At 45.2% G+C, this 19,925-nt stretch overlaps 1 protein-coding gene across 1 annotated transcript in view; it reads right to left on the bottom strand.

Moving 5' to 3' along the window:
- pold1 (polymerase (DNA directed), delta 1, catalytic subunit) overlaps positions 1-17,990 on the bottom strand; it is a 34,198-nt gene extending 16,208 nt beyond the window's left edge. Inside the window, exons 1-17 of the mRNA XM_090197450.1 lie at positions 17,778-17,990; positions 15,202-15,388; positions 14,752-14,865; positions 14,274-14,414; positions 13,856-13,981; positions 13,318-13,486; positions 11,711-11,825; positions 11,502-11,631; positions 10,948-11,114; positions 10,735-10,839; positions 8,739-8,879; positions 6,306-6,416; positions 5,263-5,454; positions 5,070-5,158; positions 2,431-2,547; positions 1,530-1,643; positions 256-403 (exon numbers count right to left, since the gene is read on the bottom strand). Of these exons, the coding sequence (XP_090053576.1) occupies positions 256-403; positions 1,530-1,643; positions 2,431-2,547; positions 5,070-5,158; positions 5,263-5,454; positions 6,306-6,416; positions 8,739-8,879; positions 10,735-10,839; positions 10,948-11,114; positions 11,502-11,631; positions 11,711-11,825; positions 13,318-13,486; positions 13,856-13,981; positions 14,274-14,414; positions 14,752-14,865; positions 15,202-15,388 (2,166 nt within the window). The 5' untranslated portion in view covers positions 17,778-17,990. The remainder of the gene's footprint in view (positions 1-255; positions 404-1,529; positions 1,644-2,430; positions 2,548-5,069; positions 5,159-5,262; positions 5,455-6,305; positions 6,417-8,738; positions 8,880-10,734; positions 10,840-10,947; positions 11,115-11,501; positions 11,632-11,710; positions 11,826-13,317; positions 13,487-13,855; positions 13,982-14,273; positions 14,415-14,751; positions 14,866-15,201; positions 15,389-17,777) is intronic.
- Positions 17,991-19,925: the final 1,935 nt, after the last annotated feature.

The raw sequence follows: 19,925 nt of genomic DNA, 5'->3' as shown, positions 1-19,925 counted from the left end.
TGGTTAGGAACACTGGTGACACTCTGGAAACACAGGGAGAGGTTAGGAACACTGGTATTTCCAAGACGTGTTAAGATGTGTCCAAGGACATCAAGACATGTTTATGTCTTAAGAAGTCTGAAGACATGGTGTTGGCTGGGTATGTAAATACAAGCAGGACATTGTCTGGAGTCCTACAGCTCCACTGGCCTGGGGTCCTGGTCCCAGTTTCCACTTTGAGACACTATGCTTGAGGAAACTGGGCAGGGTGCTCACCTGTGAGATCTCAAGGCAGGGCAGCTTGCCCACCTGAGCCCCTGTAAAGCCATAGACGGAGTTGGCGCTGATTTTGAGAGCGAGCTGTCGACCGTCAAGGACCTGTTTCTTGAAAGGATCCGTTTCCTTTTTCAGCTCCGCTTTGGCCCTGAAGACGGAAGGGGGTCAGAAATAACAACCACCACAACAACTTTCATTTTCATTGTTCATTCACTGTTTGTTAAGCCCTGTTCATTCTCTGTTTGTTAAGCACGGTTCATTCCCTGTTTGTTAAGCCCTGTTCATTCCCTGTTTGTTAAGCATGGTTCATTCCCTGTTTGTTAAGCACGGTTCATTCCCTGTTTGTTAAGCCCTGTTCATTCCCTGTTTGTTAAGCCCTGTCTATTCACTGTTTGTTAAGCACGGTTCATTCCCTGTTTGTTAAGCCCTGTCTATTCACTGTTTGTTAAGCCCTGTCTATTCACTGTTTGTTAAGCACGGTTCATTCCCTGTTTGTTAAGCCCTGTTCATTCACTGTTTGTTAAGCCCTGTTCATTCCCTGTTTGTTAAGCCCTGTTCATTCCCTGTTTGTTAAGCCCTGTCTATTCACTGTTTGTTAAGCACGGTTCATTCACTGTTTGTTAAGCCCTGTCTATTCACTGTTTGTTAAGCACGGTTCATTCACTGTTTGTTAAGCCCTGTTCATTCACTGTTTGTTAAGCCCTGTTCATTCACTGTTTGTTAAGGTCTACATGGACTGACTTTTGTCCAGGATGAATTGGCTCATACACAACTCAGCTTTGGTCATTTGACGGCACAAGAGTTTCATTAACTTTTGTGTGAGTGAAATGGGTTAAGAGCGCACTTAAAATGTCAGAAATATACAAGAACCACCTGTCATACAAGCATTTCGCTACACTCACATTAACATCTGCTAAGCATGTGTATGTGACAAATAAAATTTGATTTGATTTGATCCCCAGGCCATCTTTTGGCCATTATATTTATGTAACCTTTATCTAAGCAGGGAGTCCCATAGAGAAACAAGTCTATTTGGCAAGGGAGCCCTGCATCTCAAACCCAGCAAGCAATTACACAATAAGTTACACACAGAAACAGTTCAATCAAGACAGGAAACACAAAGAAGCAAACAAGCCCAGCATTATAAAAGGAATAGTCTGCACAAAAACAGCCCTCATATACTCTATAGCAGTGTTACTGATCCTAGATCAGATTGAGAAATCTAGGAGATGTGCATAGACCCTCGTTTCAGCTGACTCCAGGTCAGTGCTTACTTCTTCCTGGCAGAGAGCAGGTCCTCCAGGATATCAGGCAGAAGTCCCTTCCTCACCGAGCTCTTAACAAACAGGTCTCCGGTGGGAGTCTTGATGAAGTCCTCTGGGGTCAGACTAAGGAGACAAGACACCCATGTCACTTACAAAATCAACCTAGGTCGACCAATCAAGGATGCAGTCATACATAACTGGCTGAGGTTTTCACAGCCACCTGTTGCAGAGCCCTGCCGTAGCTAGATTATGGTTGGAATGAAAACCTACAGGAGGGTAGCTCTTCAGGAACAGGGTTGGAATGAAAACCTACAGGAGGGTCGCTCTTCAGGAACAGGCTTGGAATGAAAACCTACAGGAGGGTCGCTCTTCAGGAACAGGGTTGGAATGAAAACCTACAGGAGGGTCGCTCTCCAGGAAAAGGTTTGGAGTTAAAAACTACAGGAGGGTAGCTCTCCAGGAACAGGGTTGGAGTTAAAACCTACAGGAGGGTAGCTCTCCAGGAACAGGGTTGGAATGAAAACCTACAGGAGGGTCGCTCTTCAGGAACAGGGTTGGAATGAAAACCTACAGGAGGGTCGCTCTTCAGGAACAGGCTTGGAATGAAAACCTACAGGAGGGTCGCTCTTCAGGAACAGGGTTGGAATGAAAACCTACAGGAGGGTCGCTCTTCAGGAACAGGGTTGGAATGAAAACCTACAGGAGGGTCGCTCTCCAGGAACAGGGTTGGAGTGAACACCTACAGGAGGGTATCTCTCCAGGAACAGGGTTGGTGAGCCCTGGTTAGTGGAACGCCAACAACAGTGACTCTCTCACCCCAGCTTCTCCGCTGAGCCCTTCTGAAGCAGGGTGGTGTAACAGAGGTTGTGGGCCCTGGTTAGTGGAACAACACAACAACAGTGACTCTCACCCCAGCTTCTCCGCTGAGCCCTTCTGAAGCAGGGTGGTGTAACAGAGGTTGTGGGCCATCATGATGGAGGGATACAGGGAGGAGAAATCCAGGGTGGCGATGGGAACGCTGTAGTATCTGGAGAACCCAGAGAGAGAGAGATTACTTCAACTTGATGTTTTTACCCACATAGCAGTCATAGACAGTGAAATACATAAAGGGACCACAATGGAAATAAGTCATTAACTTTACTGTGTTATCGCTGACAGCATGTATGTACTGTCTGTATATTAGTTGAACTGTCAAATAAAAATCTAATCAATATTAGATTACATTAATACACAAACAAAACATTCAAGCTAAAATCACAAGTAAAAACCATGTCAGAACCCACCCTAAAACACAGAGCAGTGTTACTCACCCTAAAACACAGAGCAGTGTTACTCACCCTTTCTCAATGACTGTAACTTCAGTAGTCTACAGAGCAGTGTTACTCACCCTGTCTCAATGACTGTAACTCCAGTAGTCTACAGAGCAGTGTTACTCACCCTGTCTCAATGACCGTAACTCCAGTAGTCTACAGAGCAGTGTTACTCACCCTGTCTCAATGACTGTAACTCCAGTAGTCTACAGAGCAGTGTTACTCACCCTGTCTCAATGACCGTAACTCCAGTAGTCTACAGAGCAGTGTTACTCACCCTGTCTCAATGACTGTACCTCCAGTAGTCTACAGAGCAGTGTTACTCACCCTGTCTCAATGACTGTAACTCCAGTAGTCTACAGAGCAGTGTTACTCACCCTTTCTCTGGCTCAATGACTGTAACTCCAGTAGTCTACAGAGCAGTGTTACTCACCCTTTCTCTGTCTCAATGACTGTAACTCCAGTAGTCTACAGAGCAGTGTTACTCACCCTTTCTCTGTCTCAATGACCGTAACTCCAGTAGTCTTCAGAGCAGTGTTACTCACCCTGTCTCAATGACTGTAACTCCAGTAGTCTTCAGAGCAGTGTTACTCACCCTTTCTCTGTCTCAATGACTGTAACTCCAGTAGTCTTCAGAGCAGTGTTACTCACCCTTTCTCTGTCTCAATGACTGTAACTCCAGTAGTCTTCAGAGCAGTGTTACTCACCCTTTCTCTGTCTCAATGACTGTAACTCCAGTAGTCTTCAGAGCAGTGTTACTCACCCTTTCTCTGTCTCAATGACTGTAACTCCAGTAGTCTTCAGAGCAGTGTTACTCACCCTGTCTCAATGACTGTACCTCCAGTAGTCTTCAGAGCAGTGTTACTCACCCTTTCTCTGTCTCAATGACTGTAACTCCAGTAGTCTTCAGAGCAGTGTTACTCACCCTGTCTCAATGACTGTAACTCCAGTAGTCTTCAGAGCAGTGTTACTCACCCTGTCTCAATGACTGTAACTCCAGTAGTCTTCAGAGCAGTGTTACTCACCCTGTCTCAATGACTGTACCTCCAGTAGTCTTCAGAGCAGTGTTACTCACCCTTTCTCTGTCTCAATGACTGTACCTCCAGTAGTCTTCAGAGCAGTGTTACTCACCCTTTCTCTGTCTCAATGACTGTACCTCCAGTAGTCTTCAGAGCAGTGTTACTCACCCTTTCTCTGGCTCAATGACTGTACCTCCAGTAGTCTTCAGAGCAGTGTTACTCACCCTTTCTCTGGCTCAATGACTGTAACTCCAGTAGTCTTCAGAGCAGTGTTACTCACCCTGTCTCAATGACTGTAACTCCAGTAGTCTACAGAGCAGTGTTACTCACCCTTTCTCAATGACTGTAACTCCAGTAGTCTTCAGAGCAGTGTTACTCACCCTGTCTCAATGACTGTAACTCCAGTAGTCTTCAGAGCAGTGTTACTCACCCTTTCTCAATGACTGTAACTCCAGTAGTCTTCAGAGCAGTGTTACTCACCCTGTCTCAATGACTAATTCCAGTAGTCTACAGAGCAGTGTTACTCACCCTGTCTCAATGACTAACTCCAGTAGTCTTCAGAGCAGTGTTACTCACCCTGTCTCAATGACTGTAACTTCAGTAGTCTACAGAGCAGTGTTACTCACCCTGTCTCAATGACTGTAACTTCAGTAGTCTTCAGAGCAGTGTTACTCACCCTGTCTCAATGACTGTAACTCCAGTAGTCTTCAGAGCAGTGTTACTCACCCTGTCTCAATGACTAACTTCAGTAGTCTTCAGAGAAGTGTTACTCACCCTGTCTCAATGACTGTAACTCCAGTAGTCTACAGAGCAGTGTTACTCACCCTTTCTCTGTCTCAATGACTAATTCCAGTAGTCTACAGAGCAGTGTTACTCACCCTGTCTCAATGACTAACTCCAGTAGTCTTCAGAGCAGTGTTACTCACCCTGTCTCAATGACTGTAACTTCAGTAGTCTACAGAGCAGTGTTACTCACCCTGTCTCAATGACTGTAACTTCAGTAGTCTTCAGAGCAGTGTTACTCACCCTGTCTCAATGACTGTAACTCCAGTAGTCTTCAGAGCAGTGTTACTCACCCTGTCTCAATGACTAACTTCAGTAGTCTTCAGAGAAGTGTTACTCACCCTGTCTCAATGACTAACTCCAGTAGTCTTCAGAGCAGTGTTACTCACCCTGTCTCAATGACTAACTCCAGTAGTCTTCAGAGCAGTGTTACTCACCCTTTCTCTGGCTCAATGACTGTAGCTCCAGTGTAGTCTTCACCTCCCTCAGGCTTCACCACTGGCATGACCAGCCCCTGTTTCATTGCCTAACACACAGACACAGAGTTGACATCATTTTCTCGGTCCCAAACATTTAGGTGAGAACGTGTGTTCTAGGAATGTGTATTGAGAGATAGAGTGTGTGTCTCACCTGCCGCAGTAGCTGGGACACCACTTTGATCTGCTGGCCTCTGGAGAGCAGGTAGGTGAGGGGAACCCCGGTGACTCTGGCCATCTCCATGTAGTTGATCACACACATCAGCTTCTGCAGCAGACGCAGGGGCAGGTAGGCATCCTTCAGGCAGTACACCGCCAGGCGCCTCCGGGTCTGCTCATTACCATTCTGGGATAGAAGGACGACAGGGAGGGAAAGAGAGGAAACATGAATGAGACGCTGTCAGTATCTGGGGGAAAGTCCTAATAGGTACTAATAGGCCTCCACTTGACAGAAAGTGAGCAGAGAGAGGAGAGAGAGAGCAGAGAGAGGAGAGAGAGAGAGGAGAGAGAGAGCAGAGAGAGGAGAGAGAGAGAGGAGAGCAGAGAGAGGAGAGAGAGAGAGGAGAGCAGAGAGAGGAGAGAGAGAAAGCAGAGAGAGGAGAGAGAGGAGAGAGAGAGCAGAGAGAGCAGAGAGAGGAGAGAGAGAGAGCAGAGAGAGGAGAGAGAGAGCAGAGAGAGGAGAGAGAGAGCAGAGAGAGCAGAGAGAGCAGAGAGAGGAGAGAGAGAGGAGAGAGAGAGCAGAGAGAGGAGAGAGAGAGGAGAGAGAGAGCAGAAAGAGGAGAGAGAGAGCAGAGAGAGGAGAGAGAGAGGAGAGAGAGAGGAGAGAGAGAGCGAGGAGAGAGAGAGCAGAGAGAGGAGAGAGAGAGCAGAGAGAGGAGAGAGAGAGGAGAGAGAGAGGAGAGAGAGAGCAGAGAGAGCAGAGAGAGGAGAGAGAGGAGAGAGAGGAGAGAGAGAGGAGAGAGAGAGCAGAGAGAGGAGAGAGAGAGAGCAGAGAGAGTAGAGAGAGGAGAGAGAGCAGAGAGAGAGAGGAGAGAGAGAGCAGAGAGAGGAGAGAGAGAGCAGAGAGAGGAGAGAGAGAGCAGAGAGAGGAGAGAGAGAGCAGAGAGAGCAGAGAGAGGAGAGAGAGAGGAGAGAGGAGAGAGAGAGCAGAGAGAGGAGAGAGAGAGCAGAGAGAGCAGAGAGAGCAGAGAGATGTACCTGCAGATCTGTGATGATAGAATGCTGAACATCCTCCTTCTGTTCTTGCAGGAAGTGGAAGCTGACGGCGTTGAGTGTGTACGAGCGCAGTTTGTAGTCCCTCAGCAGCACCTGAAGGACCCACATGGACAGATCCAGTCAGTCAGACAGACAGAACACTTGGAACAGTCAGAACAGTCTGTAGTCCCTCAACAGCACCTGAAGGACCCACATGGACAGGTCCAGTCAGTCAGACAGAACACTTGGAACAGTCGGAACAGTCTGTCAGAACAGAACCCTTAGAACAACAGAACAGTCTGTAGTCCCTCAGCAGCACCTGAAGGACCCACATGGACAGATCCAGTCAGTCAGACAGAACACTTGGAACAGTCGGAACAGTCTGTCAGAACAGAACCCTTAGAACAACAGAACAGTCTGTAGTCCCTCAGCAGCACCTGAAGAACCCACATGGACAGGTCCAGGGGCATAGAGTTACAGACCTCATCTTTGTATGTATTCCATTATGGAGTCTGTCCATAGGAATCCCCACCCAGTTGACTGCTTTAAGATCATGGAAGCTCTCAATGGCAATGTCCACGCAAAAACATGAATCCATGATGAGTCCTCTAACTATGGTCCAGGGTCAGTCAGATAAAACATGAATCCATGATGAGTCTAACTATGGTCCAGGGTCAGTCAGACAAAAACATGAATCCATGATGAGTCCTCTAACTATGGTCCAGGGTCAGTCAGATAAAACATGAATCCATGATGAGTCTAACTATGGTCCAGGGTCAGTCAGACAAAACATGAACCCATGATGAGTCCTCTAACTATGGTCCAGGGTCAGTCAGACAAAAACATGAATCCATGATGAGTCCTCTAACTATGGTCCAGGATCAGTCAGATAAAACATGAATCCATGATGAGTCTAACTATGGTCCAGGATCAGTCAGATAAAACATGAATCCATGATGAGTCTAACTATGGTTCAGGAACAGTCAGACAAAAACATGAACCCATGATGAGTCCTCTAACTATGGTCCAGGATCAGTCAGATAAAACATGAATCCATGATGAGTCTAACTATGGTCCAGGATCAGTCAGATAAAACATGAATCCATGATGAGTCTAACTATGGTCCAGGATCAGTCAGATAAAACATGAATCCATGATGAGTCTAACTATGGTTCAGGAACAGTCAGACAAAAACATGAACCCATGATGAGTCCTCTAACTATGGTCCAGGATCAGTCAGATAAAACATGAATCCATGATGAGTCTAACTATGGTCCAGGATCAGTCAGATAAAACATGAATCCATGATGAGTCTAACTATGGTCCAGGGTCAGTCAGACAAAAACATGAATCCATGATGAGTCCTCTAACTATGGTCCAGGGTCAGTCAGACAAAAACATGAATCCATGATGAGTCCTCTAACTATGGTCCAGGGTCAGTCAGACAAAAACATGAATCCATGATGAGTCCTCTAACTATGGTCCAGGGTCAGTCAGACAAAAACATGAACCCATGATGAGTCGAACTATGGTCCAGGATCAGTCAGACAAAACATTAATCCATGATGAGTCTAACTATGGTCCAGGGTCAGTCAGACAAAACATGAATCCATGATGAGTCTAACTATGGTCCAGGATCAGTCAGACAAAAACATGAATCCATGATGAGTCCTCTAACTATGGTCCAGGGTCAGTCAGACAAAAACATGAATCCATGATGAGTCCTCTAACTATGGTCCAGGGTCAGTCAGATAAAAACATGAATCCATGATGAGTCCTCTAACTATGGTCCAGGGTCAGTCAGACAAAAACATGAATCCATGATGAGTCCTCTAACTATGGTCCAGGGTCAGTCAGACAAAAACATGAATCCATGATGAGTCCTCTAACTATGGTCCAGGGTCAGTCAGACAAAAACATGAATCCATGATGAGTCCTCTAACTATGGTCCAGGGTCAGTCAGATAAAACATGAACCCATGATGAGTCCTCTAACTATGGTCCAGGACCAGTCAGACAAAAACATGAATCCATGATGAGTCCTCTAACTATGGTCCAGGGTCAGTCAGACAAAAACATGAACCCATGATGAGTCCTCTAACTATGGTCCAGGATCAGTCAGATAAAACATGAATCCATGATGAGTCTAACTATGGTCCAGGGCCAGTCAGACAAAACATGAATCCATGATGAGTCCTCTAACTATGGTCCAGGGTCAGTCAGACAAAAACATGAACCCATGATGAGTCCTCTAACTATGGTCCAGGGTCAGTCAGATAAAAACATGAATCCATGATGAGTCCTCTAACTATGGTCCAGGATCAGTCAGACAAAAACATGAATCCATGATGAGTCCTCTAACTATGGTCCAGGGTCAGTCAGACAAACATGAACCCATGATGAGTCCTCTAACTATGGTCCAGGGCGGGCCAGTTACCTGGAGCAGGTCAAACTGAACTCGTCCCTCCATGTTGAGGATCTTGTTCTCTCTGCGGCCCATCTGTTTGCTCTGGAAACTGGAGTCTCTCAGGACTGACTTGATGCCCAGTACTCTGCCCAGGTAGGGGAACAGCTTGACCTGGAATCAGACATATCAATCAAATACATTTTAGAACACACTTTTATAAAGCCACAGAGTGCTTCACAGACACCCAGCCTAAAACCCCAAAGAGCAAGAGACACAGAGGCAGAAGCACAGAGACACAGTGGCAGAAGCACAGAGGCAGAGCACAGGTACAGCTCCAGTAGTTAGACTGACAGGCAGGTACAGCTCTAGTAGTTAGACTGACAGGCAGGTACAGCTCCAGTAGTTAGACTGACAGGCAGGTACAGCTCCAGTAGTTAGACTGACAGGCAGGTACAGCTCCAGTAGTTAGACTGACAGGTAGGTACAGCTCCAGTAGTTAGACTGACAGGCAGGTACAGCTCCAGTAGTTACTGACAAGCAGGTACAGCTCCAGTAGTTAGACTGACAAGCAGGTACAGCTCCAGTAGTTAGACTGACAGGCAGGTACAGCTCCAGTAGTTAGACTGACAGGCAGGTACAGCTCCAGTAGTTAGACTGACAGGCAGGTACAGCTCCAGTAGTTAGACTGACAGGCAGGTACAGCTCCAGTAGTTAGACTGACAGGCAGGTACAGCTCCAGTAGTTAGACTGACAGGCAGGTACAGCTCTAGTAGTTAGACTGACAGGCAGGTACAGCTCCAGTAGTTAGACTGACAGGCAGGTACAGCTCCAGTAGTTAGACGGACAGGCAGGTACAGCTCCAGTAGTTACTGACAAGCAGGTACAGCTCCAGTAGTTAGACTGACAGGCAGGTACAGCTCCAGTAGTTAGACTGACAGGCAGGTACAGCTCCAGTAGTTAGACTGACAGGCAGGTACAGCTCCAGTAGTTAGACTGACAGCCAGGTACAGCTCCAGTAGTTAGACTGACAGGCAGGTACAGCTCCAGTGGTTAGACTGACAGGCAGGTACAGCTCCAGTAGTTACTGACAAGCAGGTACAGCTCCAGTAGTTAGTCTGACAGGCAGGTACAGCTCCAGTAGTTAGACTGACAGGCAGGTACAGCTCCAGTAGTTAGACTGACAGGCAGGTACAGCTCCAGTAGTTAGACTGACAGGCAGGTACAGCTCCAGTAGTTAAGACTGACAAGCAGGTACAGCTCCAGTAGTTAGACTGACAGGCAGCACAGCTCCAGTAGTTAGACTGACAGGCAGGTACAGCTCCAGTAGTTAGACTGACAGGCAGGTACAGCTCCAGTAGTTAGACTGACAGCCAGGTACAGCTCCAGTAGTTAGACTGACAGGCAGGTACAGCTCCAGTAGTTAGACTGACAGGCAGGTACAGCTCCAGTAGTTACTGACAGGCAGGTACAGCTCCAGTAGTTAGACTGACAGGCAGGTACAGCTCCAGTAGTTAGACTGACAGGCAGGTACAGCTCCAGTAGTTACTGACAGGCAGGTACAGCTCCAGTAGTTAGACTGACAGCCAGGTACAGCTCCAGTAGTTAGACTGACAGGCAGGTACAGCTCCAGTAGTTAAGACTGACAAGCAGGTACAGCTCCAGTAGTTAGACTGACAGGCAGGTACAGCTCCAGTAGTTAGACTGACAGGCAGGTACAGCTCCAGTAGTTAGACTGACAGGCAGGTACAGCTCCAGTAGTCAGACTGACAGGCAGGTACAGCTCCAGTAGTTAGACTGACAGGCAGGTACAGCTCCAGTAGTTAGACTGACAGGCAGGTACAGCTCCAGTAGTCAGACTGACAGGCAGGTACAGCTCCAGTAGTTAGACTGACAGGTCCACATACAACAAGGCAATATACAACAAATACTGCATCAACAGACATTGATCTGGCAGGTTAGACTTAGAATCTGGATGTTCTGATTCTAGAAGTTTCCAAAGAACCATGGCCAGTCTGTCTGTACTGACCTTCAGGGTAGCTGCTCTGTTCAGCAGGTAGGGAAGGTCAAAGTTCTGGATGTTGTACCCAGTGATGATGTCTGCATCCACAGTCCTCACAAACTCAGCCCAGCTCTGCAGGGGGAATACAAAGAGCTAATCAGGGGGGAACCTCCACTGCTGTTGGTCTTAAAGCAGCCAAGCTCAACTCCCCACAAGTGTGTTTGTGTGTGTATATGTTACCTGTAGTAACTGGCTCTCTTTAGTGAAGCACAGGACCTGGGAGCCCACGATGCTGGAGCAGGACTGGAGGGTGAAGACGGTGCGGATGAAAGGTTCCTTCTCTCCCTGTCGCTGCACCATGGAGGCTATCTGGATCACTGGGTCTTTCTCTGCCTCTGGAAAAATTCCTAGAAGAAGACAAGAGAGTTGGGCCAACCTTTAGAATAGTGAATACTGTTCTGATCCTAGACATTCAGTTACATAGAACAGTGTCAATTCTCCTCATGTCATGTAAACGGGGAGCTAACATGGCGGTCATAGAATGTTGTAGTGTCATGTAAATGAAGAGTTAACATGGCTGTCATAGAATGTTGTAGTGTTATGTAAATGAAGAGTTAACATGGCTGTCATAGAATGTTGTAGAGTCATGTAAATGAAGAGTTAACATGGCTGTCATAGAATGTTGTAGTGTCATGTAAATGAAGAGTTAACATGGCTGTCATAGAATGTTGTAGTGTCACGATATAATATAATATAATGTCATAATATAGTACAATGCAGTACAGAGCACAAACCTTTTCTTCCAGCACACTCAATGTCAAAGCTGAGAACCCTGAGAGGAGCGATCCTCTGGTACTCTCCCTCTGCTGGGTGACTGATCAGCTGGGTCCATCCCACATCAACCTCATACTGACACAGAGACACCTAGGAGAGAGGAGGGGGGTATTGTAAATCTGGAACACACCCTTGGTGTGTAAAGGCCCAGAGGTCTTTATTCTCTTACCTTGCCTGGGTGGTGAGCGTCCGTCTCCCCCAACATCCTCTCCTCCCTCACCCGGTACTTCCCTTTGGGCAGCTCAATCCAGCAGCAACCCACCACATCGCTGTCCACCATAAACCTATAGCACCACGGGACACAGCGGACCTCATTTAACAACATAAACCTATAGCACCACGGGACACAGCGGACCTCATTTAACAACATAAACCTATAGCACCATGGGACACAGCGGACCTCATTTAACAACATAAACCTAGCGCCAAGGGACACAGCGGACCTCATTTAACAACATAAACCTATAGCACCACGGGACACAGCGGACATCATTTAACAACATAAACCTATAGCACCATGGGACACAGCGGACATCATTTCACAACATAAACCTATAGCACCACAGGACACAGCGGACCTCATTTAACAACATAAACCTATAGCACCACGGGACACAGCGGACATCATTTAACAACATAAACCTATAGCACCACGGGACACAGCGGACCTCATTTAACAACATAAACCTATAGCACCACGGGACACAGTGGACCTCATTTTACAACATAAACCTATAGCACCACGGGACACAGTGGACCTCATTTAACAACATAAACCTATAGCACCATGGGACACAGCGGATCTCATTTAACAACATAAACCTATAGCACCACGGGACACAGCAGACCTCATTTAACAACATAAACCTATAGCACCACGGGACACAGCGGACCTCATTTAACAACATAAACCTATAGCACCACGGGACACAGCGGACCTCATTTAACAACATCTGTACAAATGAATTTGTTAATTCTCATGAAAAACAACTGCTTACTGTGTGAATTTGGTTGAAAATACATTTCTCCCAAAAAGGTCTAAATAATTGGTTTATATAGTTTAACACTGGAAGCCCTGAGGAAGTCATTTTGTATGCATATCATGCATATCAATAAAACATGTTAATCTCCTTTTTAAAGTCCTGCTCCACTACTTCCTAGACTCATCCTAAATAAGTCAATTTCATTAGTGTTAGAAGCCGTTTCAGAAGGACACGCCATTTTGTTTCACTGAGCGCCAAAAAGTGACTTTTTCAAATCCTCCTAGAGTCACACGCAGGTAACACGTGTTGATTTCTATACAGTATCAGAAAGAGCACATTCGGAGGTGTCCAACACACTTACCATTGTGAATTACCTCTCAAAATGAAAAGATGAACACTATTTCAAAATAAAATGTTTACCAAGAATAAACCCTGTTTCATGGCCTCCACACGTGACCACGCTGCAACAGATGACCTACAGTAACATAAACTAATGATAATGTGTTCTTTGAAATGAAATACATTCTGTATTCTAATGTTACTCATGACCGTCATAAACACAACCAAGTGATCATTTTTTTCGAAAGCATATATGAACTGTATTTATGAGACTGTCAGAGTGTTGCAGCACGGGGGGGGGGGGGGGGGGGTAAGAGACCCGGCAGTTTAGGGAATGAACTGGGTTAAAATGTCAAGGGAAAACCAGGACTGCTTCTTTTTTTTTACTTCACACACACACACACACACACACACACACACACACACACACACACACACACACACACACACCTACCTGATCTCAAAGTCGATGTTAGCCTCGTAGGAAGAGAAGCTCTGAATGGGGAAAGGTCCAAACTTAAATCCCTGCTCCAGGAGCCTCTTCGCCGGGGCAATCAGACGAGGCATTGCCATGGTGATGCGCAGGAAGTCCGCAATCCGTTTCCCATGGTAACCATACATACCTGGAGAAGAGATGGGGAGGAAGTTATCAACTACCTTGTCAGCCTAGTCAACACCACAGCACTACAAGCTACCACACACACACACACACAACCAAAAACAACAGTTCAACTGTTAACACACAGAATACTCCTCTGCATCCTGGGTAAAAGGAGGTAAGGACTGATAGAGCGTCTTTACTTCGTTCATTCAACCAATTCAAACGCTCTTTTCTTTGCTACCTGTCCAAAACATGTCCATGTTACCATTCTGAACTTTCCTTTGCCTCAAATGACTAGTGGAATGCACCCTGAGTGTATCCAGGAGTCAGCAGTCCCACTACTAGCCTATTGCAGTGCCACCACTACACCAGACAGGGACACTATACATACTTTCTTTGTGTGTGATGTCCACCGCCAGCACAGTGACCGACATGTTGTCCTTGTTGTAGCGCATGTCCTTCAGCACAGCAGAGTTAAGCTCCCTTTTGAACTCACTCAAGTGATCACTGGTGAACCCTGAGACAGAGAGAGGAAGGGAGGGGGAAAGTGAGAGAGAAAAAGGGGTGGATGAATTTGATTTTGACAAAATTAAAGTCATTATTTTCATGTCATTTGTGGTTGGCCCTCAGATTTAGTCCTAAATAATAATGTAGTCTTCTGCTTCTTAAAGTGACCACGACATTCCTACTGTGATGCCTAGAAAACACGTATCCCACACGGTCATGCCATGCTTAGCTCACACTAATAGGTCTGATATGTAGAGTAATGTTGCGTATCACTATATTGCTCATTTTCAGAGAAAACTCACCATTGGGGGCAGGGATGTAGAAATAGGGGGCAAAGCCGTGCACGTGGCAGCACACACTGTTCCCGCTGTCAGTCACCCCAAACATGCGGATTATTGGTACATTCCCCTGAGACTGACCTGGCATGCCAGCCACAGCAGCCCCTGTTGAACAGACCATCACAAACAGTTTAGGTCGGTGTCATGACTCGCACTCCTGCCTTAAAACGTGACAGAAAAATGGCCTTTAAAAGTCCATGGCAGCCTAAATATGCTCCAACTAAAACTAACCTGTTGGTCCCATGGACTGTCAGGCATTGCCTTCATATATCCATCTATGATCTTGACAGTGGTTACATTTCTCCAGCCTCATCCCTGAGCTTAATTGCAACATTCCACTCCATGTAGGCCAACATGTAGTGGAATGATGGTTTCAAACAGGTTCTGGATTCCAGGCTAGTCGAAGGGCAGAAACCCTAAACATTTCAGTGACATAGCTTACCTAAATAGTAGTCGAGGTCAATCTGTTGGAAGACCAGGGTGTCAGAGTCCGGGTTAAGAGGGGCGGCCTGTGGCCGACGCCATCGGGGGTTGAGGTCAGTAGAGAACAGCTCACCTGCAACCGGGTCAAGGGTCACATGCAGAAGACAGGAGATTGGTCAGTCAGTGTGATGTTAAAGAGGCAGGTTGGTGAAAAATGAATTAAACTCTCCACCACCAGCGTCAAATGGTAGCCTGGGTACCAGTGCGTTGAGTTATTCCACTCCTTGTCATGCTAAACATGTAGTTGGCCTACATGGAGTGGAATGACGTTTTAAACAGGTTCTGGATTTCAGGCTGGTTAAATGGCAGAAATCCTAAACATTCCAGTCATTCCAGACAATAGGAATCCCTGGTAAGACTAAAGCCTGCACAATGCACATCACCATGCGCTCTCCTCTCATCCTCTCACCAACAGGGATGACGTCATGCCCCGCCTGTCCTTCCCTCTCCTCCGCCTCCATATCGGCTTCTTCGAACAGGGCGAGTTCCTCCTCGAAGATCGACGGGCTGTCTTCCCAATCCCCGCCAGTTTTACCACGCTTGGCCTGGGACGCCCCGCCCCTCGGCGGACCGCTATTCCGCCTTTTAGCATCCATCTACAGGAGACATCAATGAACCAACGATTAGTACTTTACACACCTTGTAAGCATTTGTATCTGTCACGTGTGAATGTTGTTTATATATTTAAAACTATATATTTATCTTATCTGATTTGCAACAACTTAAGTTCCTTCTGGAAAATTAAAGTAATTCCAGTGTATTCTATTCAACCAAATAGGCTACAACTGGTTCAGCTGGTAGAGCATGGCGCTGGCACCATCAGGTCGTGGGTTTGATTACCGCTACAGCAATCAATAAAAAAAAATTGACCCAAAACCGTAGGTCACTTTGGATAAAAACGTTAGTTAAATAGCATGTGTATTATATAGCCAGGCCTATTTCATTCTGATTGATAGAATTCACTGTCATCTGGTCACATTGATTATACAGTTGAAGTCGGAAGTTTACATACACCTTAGCCAAATACATTTAAACTCAGTTTTTCACAATTCATGACATATAGTCCTCGTAAAAATTCCCTGTCTTAGGTCAGTTAGGATCTCCACTTCATTTTAAGAATGTGAAATTGTGGTCTTGGCGGATTACTTTTGATTTTCCCATGATGTCAAGCAAAGGGGCACTGAGTTTGAAGGTTGGCCTTGAAATACATCCACAGTTAAACCTAAAATTGACTTAAATGATGCAAATTAACCTATCAGAAGCTTCTAAAGCCAGGACCACATTTTTCTGGAATTTTCCAAGCCGTTTAAAGGCACAGTCATCTTAGTGTATGTAAACTCCTGACCCACTGGATTTGTGATACAGTGAATTATTAGTGAAATACCCTGTATGTATAAATTGTTGGAAAAAATTACTTGTGTCATGCACAAAGTAGATGTCCTAACTAACATGCCTAAACTATAGTTTGCTAACAAGAAATTTGTGGTTGAAAAACAAGTTTTAATGACTCCAACCTAAGTATGTAAACTTCCGACTTCAACTGTCGCTGATGAAGCTATGGTGAGCTTTCTTGCGCAGTGGCTGCCTGGGCATCAGTCAGGTGGACAGTGAAGGTTGTTGTGTTAGCTTGCTAGCCAGCTACCCTCATAGAATTCAATATTTAGGCCACTTCATTTCAATGCCCAATGATTCTTGAAATGCCTCATGAGTTTAGTAGAACGGTCTTACCCCACCATAATCCAAAATATAAGGTTGTTACAATGTCTTTTAAACAATGTAGCTATAGCTTCAAAGTATGTGTTAAACTAGCTATCACTCTGATCTCATGTAGACTGGGACTTTAGGTTCATAGCTACATCTATGAAGTTGAGTATTACCTAGCTAGCTACAGTAGCTCCCTCATTTTTACAAAGTTATCTACATGTATCCAGCCCTGGCTATTCCTGTGAACTAACTACAGTGGTGGAGAAAGTACAACATTTTCATACTTGAGTAAAAGTAAAGATACCTTAAAAGAAAATGACTCAAATAAAAGTGAGTCACCCAGTAAAATAGTACCTGAGGAAAAGTCAGTATTTGGTTTAAATATACTTAAGTATCAAAAGCAAATGTAATTGATAAAATGTACTTAGGTATCAAAAGTAAAAATCATTTAAAATGTCTAATATTAATAAAACCAGACGACACGGTGTTTTTGTATTTTTAATTTACGGATAGCCAAGTGCACAGTTCAACACTCCGACATTATTTACAAATAAAGCATGTGTTTTGCGAGTCCGCCAGATCAGAGGCAGTAGGGATGACCAGGGATGTTTGCTTGATAAGTGCGTGAATTTGACCATTTTCCCGTCCTGCTAAACATTCTAAATGTAACGAGTACTTTTGGGTGTCAGGGAAAATGTATGGAGTAGAAAGCACACTTTTTAAGGAATGTAGTGGAGTAAAAGTAAAAGTTGTCAAATATAAATAGTAACTAACCAAAAAAAACGACTTTAAGTAGTTTACTTAAAGTATTTTACACCACTAACTATAGGAACCAAGTGGCAGGGCTGTCGTTTGGCTGAAACACGAATGAAGGACTGTGCCTTTAACAGCTAACCTTAACTAGCTACAATAACCGAATCCAAATATCACTTTCCAACCTCATAGCTAGCTATCCGCTGATGAAGTTGAGACACTGGTAACTACTGGTCACATTTGGAAGAGGAGCAGGCATCGTTAGTAAGTAGCTATCAATATTAATAGTTACAAGCCGCAGTTGAGGTGTTTATTTGCCTCAATGTGAACTTCTCAACGTCGTTGAACAACAACACGCCTGCAAGTTAGCTATAGCTAACTAGCTAGCCCTGTTTCAGTTGTAAATAGCTAGTTACAAAGAAACAAATGGGTATACCAATTAATTATTATCCGCATGTATTTGGCAATCGGACACATGTGACATTATTAGCTAGCTCTCGCTACTTGGCAATAAAATGTTGTAGCTACCTTTGTTCAATGTGGTGACTTCGATCAGATCTTACTTGACAACAACTCCCGCCACTTGTGCGTTTAATTCGTGAACTTCCACCCCCGGAAAGAGCGGAGGATTTCCACAGCGCACGTGGTGGTTGGTCAATAGAGCGGAAACCCGTGGCTGAAAAAAGGGATGGAAGCAGCGGCCATATTTGGTGTGGCTCAGAGACTGACAACTCTGTGTGAGCTGTGTTAGATAGCTATCATAACAATATGTTTACATTGTGGTGACACTCAATTTGAAGTCTAATCACAGAGAAGAGAGATCTCTATGAAGCTAATAACCTAAACCAATAGATGAAATAGATCTTATTCCAATTATTATATTGTTAACAAGCAGTGTGGTTCACTGTAATGTATTTATCGTTACGGATTACTAAAGGGTTGTGTGTGTGTGTGTGTGTGTGTGTGTGTGTGTGTGTGTGTGTAGGTGCATCATGCACCGCAATAATCTGAGGGGGCACAAAGTACGTGAAGATGGCTGGAGGGCACCTCAAACAGCTTTTTCCTGCAATCTACAGCCATAATCATACTTAATTCTGTGTAAACGAATACCTCAAATGTTCTGCATATCTAAGCTGTCTGTCTCCTCCTGACTGGTGGTTGTTTTTTTAAAGAAACTAAATATTCTTCTCTGCATCTCTGATCAAATCTAGGTAAAAGAGTTCAAGGAATTTGAGTCTTATTCCATACATTTAGCTATTACTTGATTTTCTAAACCAACCTTGCCTACTCTAACTTGATTGATATCCCGAAATGTCTTCTTGGTTGCTGCCTTTAGCAACGCTAGCATTTACACAATTGCAGTGCTTGGAATTAGCTTGCAAAAAAACTGAAAAATCTGCCAGAAGCCAAAAGTTTAATAAAATTACATTTCAACTTATTTTGTTGATTGTCTGTAGGCTTGGTCTTTATGCAGGGGAGATTTGAGAGAGAAAAAACATCTAATCAAATCTAATTTTATTGTTCACATTCACCGAATACAACAGGTGTAGTAGACCTTACAGTGAAATGTTTACTTACGAGCCCCTAACCAACAATGCAGTTAAAAAAAAGACAGATAAGAATAAGAAATTAAAGTAACAAGTAATTAAAGAGCAGCAGTAAAACAACAATAGCGAGACTATATACAGGGGGGGTACCGGTACAGAGTCAACATGCGGGGCCACCAGTTAGTTGAAGTAATATGTACATGTAGGATTAAAGTTAATATGCATAGATGACAACAGAGTAGCAGCCGTGTGAAAGAGGATGGGGAGTTGAGGCAATGCAAATAGTCTTGGTAGACATTTGATTAGATGTTCAGGAGTCTTATGGCTTGGGGCTTGAAGCTGTTAAGAAGCTTCTAACCTCTAAGCTTCTTGGACCTAGACTTGGCGCTTCAATACAACTTGCCATGTGGTAGCAGAGTAAACCGTCTATAACTAGGATGGTTGGAGTCTTGACAATTTGTAGGGCCTTCCTCTGACACCGCCTGGTATAGAGGTTCTGGGTGGCAGGAAGCTTGGCCCCAGTGATGTACTGGGCCGTTCGCACTAGCCTCTGTAGTGCCTTGCGGTCGGAGGCCGAGCAGTTGCCATACCAGGCAGTGATGCAACCAGTAAGGATGCTCTCAATGGTGCAGCTGTAAAACCTTTTGAGGATCTGAGGACCCATGCCAAATCTTTTCAGTCTCTTGAGGGGGATTAGGTTTTGTCGTGTCCTCTTCATGACTGTCTTGGTGTGCTTGGACCATGTTAGTTTGTTGGTGATGTGGACGCCAAAGAACTTGAAGCTCTCAACCTGCTCCACTGCAGCCCTGTCAATGAGAATGGGGGTGTGCTCGGTCATCTTTTTCCTGTAGTCCACAATCATCTCCTTTGTCTTGATCACGTTGAGGGAGAGGTTGTTGTCTTGGCACCACATGGTCAGGTCTTTGACCTCCTCCCTATAGGCTGTCTCGTCGTTGTCAGTGATCAGGCCACTGTTGTGTCACCGACAAACTTAATGATGGTGTTGGAGTCGTGCTTGGCCATGCAGTAATGAGTGAACAGGGAGTACAGGAGGGGACTGAGCACGCAGCCCTGAGGGGCCCCCGTGTTGAGGATCAGTGTGGCGGATGTGTTGTTACCTACCCTTACC

This window comes from Oncorhynchus mykiss, chromosome 13 (genome assembly GCF_057628025.1).
Source record: "Oncorhynchus mykiss isolate SJ-2025 chromosome 13, ASM5762802v1, whole genome shotgun sequence".
Classification (NCBI taxonomy): domain Eukaryota; kingdom Metazoa; phylum Chordata; class Actinopteri; order Salmoniformes; family Salmonidae; genus Oncorhynchus; species Oncorhynchus mykiss.
This window is presented reverse-complemented; position numbering and strand designations above follow the sequence as displayed.